This window comes from Garra rufa, chromosome 25 (assembly GCF_049309525.1).
Source record: "Garra rufa chromosome 25, GarRuf1.0, whole genome shotgun sequence".
NCBI lineage: Eukaryota > Metazoa > Chordata > Actinopteri > Cypriniformes > Cyprinidae > Garra > Garra rufa.
The window spans coordinates 38,159,032-38,169,537 of record NC_133385.1 but is presented as its reverse complement, the minus strand read 5'-3'; the positions used below and the strand labels follow the sequence as shown (position 1 = coordinate 38,169,537).

The window sequence follows — 10,506 nt, the reverse complement described above, 5'->3', positions numbered from 1 at the left end:
AATAGTTGTGAAAAAATCAACAGTTTTCATTTGTCTGAGAACAAATGCTGTCCTTAAAGAAGACAAATCACATACAGAGCAAATAAAAAAAAAAATCCTTTACTGAATGACCGCCTAATTGTTCGCTACTATCGATTATATACTATGAGTACTGCTTTACGTACATTTAAAAATGTATTTACAAAAAAAAAGTTTCAAATGAGCTGCACTGTCAATATATTATTTCGACACTATGTCCTGTAATGATGCGCCCTCTGTCGAGTCGAGTGTGAAGAAGACTCTTATTTTGAAATCGGTGTACTCTACTCCTGCTCTGGGCGCAGACTCCTGCCAAAGACACGAGAAAGCACATGTAAACACATTTATGACTGCATTTACACTGGAATCCAAAACTCGCATAAGCGTTTAACCAGGTTATCTAAGTGTGAGTAACGTTATATCAACAATGCGTTAAACACGTGGTCTCATCGTACATGTATACTGTTGGTGCATAATCATGTGGAGTCCTGATGAAATAGCCAGCTTGTGTTATAATCACTTCAATAAACTGCCTAAAAGAGGAAAGCCAGAGGCGGGCAGAGAGTGGACTTTACTGGCTGCTGTAATTCTACTGACTGACAGTTCAGACCAGAAGACAGGTCAGAAACACTGATCAGTTAATTGATTCATCTCATAAACATGATGATATGAAAACTTCAACTTCAACTTCAAAATGCCCTTTTAAACCCACAGTAAACAAGCAGGTTGTGTCTTTGGGGACCGGTACCAAATGCATCGGCCAGTCTGCCATGAGTATGAAGGGTAAATGTAAAATACACATTAACAATTGCTCAAATGCAAACCTAAATGTGCATCCCCATATATCTAAAAATTGTGTTGTTTTTTTGCAGGTGACATTCTGAATGACAGTCATGCAGAGGTTGTTGCTCGGAGGGGATGTGTCAGGTAATTTCTCTTTAATGTGACGGAATTTAATTTCATGAGTAATATATAATCACAGACCAAACCCCAACTACGTCTGAGATCCTGCTTTTCAGTCCTTTATACACACTGTAAACATACCTTATGAGCAGATTTGATGGATTTACGTTTACCCACCTATATTTGTCTATGGGTTTCACACAGTTAAGCGGATGTTATGTCCTGTAGCCTGTGCTCTAGATCAGCGGTTCCCAATTCCAGTCCTCACGCCCCACCGCTCTGCACATTTTGCATGTCTCTCCAAAATACAGAATAAACAATGTAATACTGTGAAATATTATTTCAAGTTAAAATAACTTTTTTTATGTGAATATATTTTAAAATGTAATTTATTCCTGTGATGCAAAGCTGAATTTTCAGCATCATTACTCCAGTCTTCAGGGTCACATGATCCTTCAGAAATCATTCTAATATGCTGATTTATTATCATTAATTTTAGTAATTTAGGATTCTTTAACAAATAAAAAGTTGAAAAGAACAGTGTTTATTTAAAATAGAATTCTTTGTAACAATGTAAACTGCCATCTAAAAGTTTGCCGTCAGTGAATTTGTATTCTTTCTTTTTTTGAAAGAAATTTATACTTTTATTCACCAATAAAATTCCAGCAAAGACTTATATGGTTAGAAAAGATTTGTATTTTGAATAAATACTGTTCTTTTAAACTTTTTATTCATCAAGAATCCTGAAGAAAGAATCACAGATTCCAATATATATATATATATATACATGGGCGACATTAGGGGGGGGCAAGGGGGGGCAGTTGCCCCCCCTGTGGTTAGTCATGGAATCCTCGACAGCCCCGCTGCAACTGCTTTAGCCAAGCTTAGGCTCGGTTGTAATAGGGAACTAGACGGTGCTATGTAACCCTCAAACGAAAGCAAAGCAATTGAAGATCTGGCAAACTATCCAACGTGTTTTTGCAGCGTTGAGCAATGTAGCCAATCACAGACATATCTGTTGTTTCCGAACAATTAGAAACACTTGTCAGAATTCACTCACTGCTGAAAGCGCCTGATCGGTTTTTATTAAGTGCAGTTTTGTGCGCTCGTGAATCATCTTATGAGTGTAGACGCGATGTAAATAAAATATTAATTGTGTAGTATTATAGTAATAGTTATAGTAATATTAATTAGAGAGCTTTATTAATTATAACGGAATTTTGTGAGATCTCTATGAATTTTTAGTGATAATAAGGGGAGCGTGCTTTGCACTTTCCAGGCTATAATCCATTTAGAATTTGTATGAAACTTTCGTTTTTCGGCACATGTAAGCTGATGTGTTTTGGGAGTGACATTTGCATATTTACACTGGGTTTATTCTCGAAATAACGGTGAAGCAATAGACGGGATAAAAATATATTTTCCCCTTCTCCCAAAACAACTTACTGTTTCAGCTATAAAATAGTTCAGTTTTGTATGTAATGGTAAAATGTTTATATTTAGTTTCGTTTTTTATTTAGCTAATTTAGAAAAACGCTTGGAGCATTTTTTATTCGTTAAAAATATATATATTTACCGAACAGCGCCCAGCGGAAGACTGATCATAGTCTGTTTGATCAGTTTGCCTTCTCAAATCATCACGACTTGCCTAAAATGAAATCTATAGATATAAAACAGTTCAAGTATAAAACAATGGTAGTTTAAACGTTACAGATACATGTGAGCTATATGCGCATAGTTTGTGCAGAAAGTGGAAGCTAAAGCTTGCAGGACATCGAGGCACCAGCGCAATCACTTGCATTTTTTTCATTGGAAGCAATTTAAAATTATCCGTCATTTTTGCTCACAAAGTACGAGTAATACATCGAAAAAAACGTTACAGCATTTTTATAAAATAAAGAAAACAAAAATTATGTGCTTTCTGCCGTCTGGTTCTTGAACAGGAGTGCTTAACAAAATGAAGCGAAATGCATGCCTCACAGACATAATAAATACATTTATAGAAAGCTTTAAATAATTACTTAACGAAATAAAACAAATCAAAAGCACAAACTCTTTCATGTAATCCGTAAAGATGAATTTCTCTCTGAAGGCGCGTCCAAAAAGGAGATTGCGACACTGACTCAGAATACACAAATTAATTAATAAATAATTCATTTATGTCCTTACTCTTTCCTCGACACATTCATTGTTATTTATTTTTTGCCGGTGCTTGGGGTGAGTTTTAGCCTATTGTGTGCGCTTGAACGCGGATTCAGCTGCGCTAAAGCACACTAAACGGTGTCTGAGTCGGTCTCAAAAGTGAAAGCGAAAGTGAAGTTTCGTGTTGTTTCCACCAGCGCGGCATTTTTTTTCTTCACCATAATTGATGGTTGTCTAAATTATGAAAATAAGGAGAAGCCTAAAACAGGCCCGATGCCGGCCCGGGTCTGAACTATGACGTGAAAATTGGCCCGAAGCCGTAGCCCTGGGGTGTAAAAAAAAGTCAGGGCCCATCGGCCCGGGCTGAAGTGCAGCGCTTTAATTGACTGCTTTGATGTGCTGCAATACCGTAGGCAGTGTTGGGGTTAGTTACTCAAAAAAGTAATATATTACATATTACATATTACTCTCAAAAATAGTAATCCCTTACTTTACTTTATTACTCCCTGGAGAAAGTAACTAGTTATATTACTAGTTATATTACTAGTTACTTTTTTTCTTACACAAACCACTGTTATTCTTAACAAAAAAGCAAACATGACCTACTGCTTGCATCCACGGCAGAATGCAAACAAACAAAGCTCCTTTAAAGCTGACATCTCAGTGCATACGCGATCTCATAAAGCTCTTATAACACAATGGATATTATGCACAATTCGTCTTTCATAAATGTCTACACTTTGTGTGTTGTGATTCGTAAGCACGCAATATTCAGCACTGTTCAAAACTTTTGAGCAGTGAGTGAATTCTATCTTAAACACCATTGATTGGCGATGCGTTCCATAAATCAGCAGATGGCTACATTTTAAAACATTCGATTTTAAATCGAAACTGCCTATTCTTGCGCTTACTAATCATATATGTTGTTCTTGCTGCTTTTGTGCAATAGATGAATAACATTTTTTTGTTTTTTAGATATTTTATGTTTAGATATTTCTATATTGCGGAAGTCCCGCGAATCATTTTAATTTCCCGTATCCCGCACACACACACACACACACACACACACACACACACACACACACACACACACACACACACACACACACACACACACACACACACGAGTCTCTTTTGTCCCGCGCCGCACTCTGTTGCGTTGGGTCCCGCGGGTTTACAGGTCTCTATTTGCAAGTGCCGCTCTGCTGCTGGCTGCCGGGTGTCGACCAATCGGTGATGGTAATTTAATGATACCTCGTGCCAAACCCAGACCAATCACTGTTCCATTCACGCCCCCCTCCCCTTCCCTTCTGTTCTCTGTGTTGTCGTGTGCCTTGTGTGTGATGAAGGTGCTACTGGCAAATGTAACGCAAGTAACTAGCTCGGGAAAACTGTAATAATATTACTTTTTTCAGACGAGTAATGCCTTACACTACTAGTTACTGAAAAAAGTAATATTATTACAGTAACGCGTTACTTTGTAACGCGTTACACCCAACACTGACCGTAGGGCACTGTTTTAATGCTTACATCTGATTTTTTTTCTTGCCCCCCCTGACTCAAGAGTCAAATGTCGCCCATGTATATATATATATATAAGCAGCACAACTGTTTCCATCATTGATAATAACAGTAATTACCTGCATATTAGAATGATTTCTGAAGAATCATATGACACTGAACACTAAAGTTATGGCTGATAAAAATTTTGCTTTGCATCACAGGAATAAATTATATTTTAAACATATTAATATAGAACACCATTATTTTAAACTGTAATACTATTTCACAATATTAATTTTTTCTGTAATTTTGATCAAAATCTTACTGATCCCAAACTTTAAAGCGGCAGTGTATATATATATATATATATATATATATATATATATATATATATATATATATATATATATAGATATATAAATATTTAGATATATGTTTTAATTCATTATATAATTTCAGTCTTTATCTTACACAGTTTTAAATATGTCTTAAGTTTTATATTTCATTTAATGCAACAGTACGTTGAAATCTATAACAATTTTCTAAAATGAATTATAAACAGACGTCAGTTGTTGGGCCCAAAAAATAGTTTTAGAGAATAACAGAATGAATTCTGTGTATTTGAGTCTTTGCTCAGCCAATCCCGATGGTTTCCATCCTCAGGTATCTGACGGAGCAGCTGTACAGAGCTGTAAGCGGCCAGAGCTCTGATGTTTTCTGTCCAGGATCTGAAGAGGGAAAATGGACAGTTAAACCAGGAGTTTCTTTCCTTTTTTTCACCAGTCAAACACCCTGTGAGTCCAACTACAGCTTAAATATTCAATACTAAATATCTATGTTAAATGCGCCGTACACTACTGGTCAAATGTTTGAAAAGTTTGAAAAGTTTTAGAAATTGTGTAGTTTTCAGTCTGAAAAAGATTGAAGTTTAAAGTAGTTTTAAATCTTGAGCCTTGAATGTTTTGAAGGCAATACAGTCTGTCAGATAAATGGATAGATAGCTGTTTTAGCATGTTGCTAGCATGTTTCTAACTCATTAAACATGTTACTAGCATCCGGCTAGCACGATTAACAAGTTACTAGCATGTTTCTAGCGTGTTAGCATGTTTCTAGCATGTTTGTAACATGGTTAACATATCAATAGTGTGTTGCTATCATGTTGTTAGCATCATTAACATGTTGCTAGCATGTTTCTAGCATGATTAGCAAGGCACTAACTTGTTTCTAACATGATTAGCATGTTACTAGCGTGTAGCTAGCATTATTAGAATGTCGCTAGCATGATATTAGCATTACTGACATGATTAGCAAGTAACTCGCATGATTACCATGTTGTTAACATGTTTCTAGCCAGATTAGTATGTTGTTAGCATGTTTAGCTAGTTATTATCATGTTACTAGCATGATTAGCATGTCGTTAGCATGTTTCTAACATGATTAGCGTGTTACTTGCATGTTGCTAGCATGATTCGAATGTCGTTAGCATGATGTTAGCATTAACACCCTGTTGTTAGCATGATTAGCAAGTTACTAGCATGTTTCTAGCATGATTAGTATGTTGTTAACATGTTTCTAGCCTGATTAGCATGTCACTAACATGATTCTAGTTGCTGGGCTTGAATAGATAGATAGATAGATAGAAAGATAGATAGATGAGTTTGAATGAGTTTAAATGGATTAGAAATATAGTATATAGAAAGTAAGTTTGATTGAGTCTCAAAGGATTGTGGGAGTTTTGTCAGTTGGAGTTTGAATAGTTTTGGCTCATTTGAACATTCTGTCAATGTAAGTCTATGGGATTTTTCCCAGTTTTAATCGTCATTTCTAAGAAAACCGTAAGTCCGATCAGTTAGAAAAGATATAGCAACTGGAGCCAGATCAGTCTGAAGATCTGGGCTGAGTTTGGAGTTTGTAGAGTTAAAGCTGTAGGAGGAGCAGCAGTCAGAAATTTTAGTCTCAGAAGTATAATAATAAATGTAAGTTTCAAGCCAACTTAATTATCAGTCAGTAAATTTCATTACAGTTGAAGAACATGAGAAAATTTGAAAATTGTACACATCATTTTTGGAATCTGATCACGTAATCCACATGTAATCCGTTAAAACCCAGCACTTTTTAACAGTTAGTAGCAGTCCTAAATGACCAATAGACTTACATTCAGTCCAACAGTACACAACAACAGCAGTCTTGCTTGTGTGGTATTGCTTATATATTTATGTCTTGTCAGTAAGTGCTTTGCTAATGAATCCTTAGGTGGTGATGCCTCCATCTTTCCTATGACTGGCGGTCAAGCGCAGCCCTGCGAGCCAGTGAAAGCAATCCAGAGTGAAGAATCAGAGAGACGAGGCCTGAAACGACACGCTGAGAGTGATCTGGAAGAGACCAAGCAGGGTCAAAGAATAAAGACAAGTGACAGCCATTCATCTCACAGAAAATCAGGAGATACTGAAGAAAACAAAGAAAGTAATCCATTAAATGAAGTCCTGCACCGTCATCCAGTAGAGAAAGTCCAAACGCCTGACCTCCATCGCACAGGGGCAAAGTGTGTCCCCGATGGCCCAGCCGACCCACTCCAGCCTGGGTTACTCTATCACAGCCTTGGGGCTTTGCGGGTGAAGCCTGGACGCGGGGAGCGCACGCTTTCTCTCTCGTGCAGTGATAAACTGGCCCGATGGGGCGTTCTGGGCTTCCAGGGCGCCCTGCTGTCTCATTACCTGCAAGCGCCGGTCTATTTCAAAGCTGTGGTGGTTGGGAAGTGTTTGTACAGCCATCAGGCAATGCAGAGAGCACTGAAAACACGGTAAGTCAATATATCACTTTGATTAAACACCGTGCAGAATGGACAAAGTTTGTAGGTTTGTAAAAAGTGTTTGCTGATTTTCACACCTGGGTTAGTCCATCTCAAGTTTAGTACAGTACTTTTCAAACCTGTCCTGCGAGCTCTTTAATCACTGCATATTTTCTTATTTAGCACACCTGATTCAACTCATCAACTGTCATGATCTGGGCTGTGGGGTTTCCCTCAGCCACCTGAGGTCGCTGTTCCCCTTGCACTGCACTTCCCTGATTGTTCACTCCTGTCTTGTCATTAGCACTGATTACACTCACATAGGGCTGCAACAACTAATCGATAAAATCGATTATTATCGATAATGAAATTTGTCGACGACGATTCTCATTATCGATTAGTCGGGTCCGCCCACAGTGCACGTCACTTCAGAGGATCACGTCAGATTACGGCACTAAATGACGCATTTCTACAGAAACAATGCATCTAGAGAATAGTGGAGGAAACAGACTGAGATGCTGCAGGAGAGTTACGTGATCCAATCTCCCCAAAACATGAGAATTCCTTATTTTAAACTTGAAGCTTATAGCGTAATGGCTTGCCCTGTGAGGCGCTTTGAGATCTGTTTGCATCCTCAGTATGAAAACTTTCAGTTTACGGTCATATCCTTATGTGTAAATGTCACAAATTCACACGAGCATTTCTATTTATGCCTAGAATCCATTCTGGCAGTCTGTGTTAAGTTTAAATCTTTAGGCTACTGAATGAGCGTCAGACAGGAACACAGAACAGAGGGAGACAATTAATACTCAGCGCAAAAACATTCATTGTGCTGAAACATCTGTCGTTGAATGTTAAATTTAGATTTAAATACAACATATAGTGCGTGTATTTATGGAGGGTAGGCTGTGACGGTGGCAGATTTGTACCACCGCCAGTGGCGCGGTGTTTTATATATAAATAAATGAGGCACAAACATTATTAACAAACGTGGGTGTTTAGCAATTCCGTCGGTGAACAAGTAGCCTACAAAAGCTCAAATAAATCAACGAAATAATACATTTAAATAAGAAAGTAGCCTAAATAAGTGTTAAATAGGCTATTAAACAAACATTAATAATTCCTAACAACCTCAACAGCGCATCAGAATTACTGGCCGATCTCTTCCCCATTGCACAGCTGCTGTTTTAAATAGCAAAGTAATTACATTTATTTTTGTTTCTTAAGTTTATAAAGTTAATTTAGAAATATATTTGAAACACGTTTTATTTGTGAAATGCAAGTTTTTGTTTTTTAAAGTAACGAAGCGGCCAGCGGCAGCCAGATCAATTTAGCCTTTTAAAATCAACAAGATTTAAATTAAAATCCTTAGATATTAAAACAAAAAAAAAAATCTTAAAGCATATCACAATATTAGTTTAATCGTTTAACCTAAATAAATGTGTACAAATAGGCGCATATCCAATCGTTTGGGCGGAGAGTGAAAGCTTTGCAGGACATGGAGATGCAAGCGCTATGTGAAACTTCATTTTTGCTCATAAATGTAAAAGAAATAAATTTACTTTAAATTATTACTTCACTACTATAAAACGAAATAATACAAATCGAAAACAAAACTCTTTTATTAGCTATAGGCCTAATCCATAAAGATGCATTTAGGCTTTAAAAGCGCGTCCTGAGCAGATGGATCGCCAACTTCATCTTTGCGACACTGACTCAGAAAATACTAGTTTATTAATAAGTAATTCAATACCTCCTTACTTTTTCCGCGCCACATTCATGGTAATTACTTTAGCTAGGGCTTTGCGGCCAGCTTCAGATTACTGCGTGTGTTTGAAGGCGGAACTCTGCTGAAGGCACTTGCGCTCCCTGCTGCTGCTGCTGGCGCCACGGCAGAATAAATTGCAGAAACACTGTATTTTATGCTTGTTAGTGTGTTTTTCTTCAGATATTTGTCTTTTCTCTTTATTATGACAGGTGAATTGTTGTAAATTGTTAAGCACTGTGTTTTCATAGCATTCAGAATGTAGAATAGTGTGATTTAAAAAATAAATAAATAATTGAACATTTTAAGCCAACTAATCGATTAATCGAAAAATTAATCGGCGAACTAATCGATTATCAAATTAATCGTTAGTTGCAGCCCTACACTCACACCTGCTCACTATTATCTGGTCTATAAGAACTCTCATGTCTCACTGCTCATTCTGGCTGCATTGTCTTCGTGTGTCAACTAGTCTGTCTGTGTGTTCCTGGATCCTGCTCTTGACCGTGTTTTCAGTTCTGTTTATTTTGCATTATATTCAATTTGTGTTGTGCCGTGTTGGCCTTTTGTTTGTTTGTTTGTTTATTTGTTTATTGTTTAATTAAAATTCCCTTCCCTGCATTTGGACCCAGATCTCCTCCTTCTCGAACGTGACAGAATGCAGCCAGCACAAATGGGTCCAGCGGGGAGGAATTTTTTTTTCAAGGAGGCGGCGTCCCCCCGTTCTGTTCCCGAGACGGCGGGGATGTCCTTCGAGGCGGCATCAGCCGCTATCTCCGTTCCTGATGCGGCGGCGACCGCTATCTCCGTTCCTGATGCGGCGGCGACCGCTATCTCCGTTCCTGATGCGGCGGCGACCGCTATCTCCGTTCCTGATGCGGCGGCGACCGCTATCTCCGTTCCTGATGCGGCGGCGACCGCTATCTCTGTTCCTGACGCGGCAGCGACCGATATCTCTGTTCCCGAAGTGCCGGCGACCGCTATCTCTGTTCCGGATGCGGCGGCGACCACTATCTCTGTTCCTGACGCGGCAGCGACCGCTATCTCCGTTCCTGATGCGGCGGCGACCGCTATCTCCGTTCCTGATGCGGCGGCGACCGCTATCTCCGTTCCTGATGCGGCGGCGACCGCTATCTCCGTTCCTGATGCGGCGGCGACCGCTATCTCCGTTCCTGATGCGGCGGCGACCGCTATCTCCGTTCCTGATGCGGCGGCGACCGCTATCTCTGTCCTGATGCGGCGGCGACCGCTATCTCTGTTCCCCAAGTGGCGGCGACTGCTATCTCTGTTTTGGATGCAGCGGCGACCGCTATCTCCGTTCCTGATGCGGCTGCGACCGCTATCTCCGTTCCTGATGCGGCGGTGACCGCTATCTCCGTTCCGGACG

At 39.1% G+C, this 10,506-nt stretch overlaps 1 protein-coding gene across 1 annotated transcript in view; it reads left to right on the top strand.

Annotated features, from left to right (window-relative positions):
* The first annotated feature begins 290 nt into the window (after window positions 1-290).
* adat1 (adenosine deaminase tRNA specific 1) overlaps window positions 291-10,506 on the top strand; it is a 28,283-nt gene continuing 18,067 nt past the window's right edge. The window contains exons 1-5 of the mRNA XM_073831689.1: window positions 291-638; window positions 733-801; window positions 891-945; window positions 5,230-5,360; window positions 6,820-7,366. Coding sequence (XP_073687790.1) covers window positions 497-638; window positions 733-801; window positions 891-945; window positions 5,230-5,360; window positions 6,820-7,366 — 944 coding nt within the window. The 5' untranslated portion in view covers window positions 291-496. The remainder of the gene's footprint in view (window positions 639-732; window positions 802-890; window positions 946-5,229; window positions 5,361-6,819; window positions 7,367-10,506) is intronic.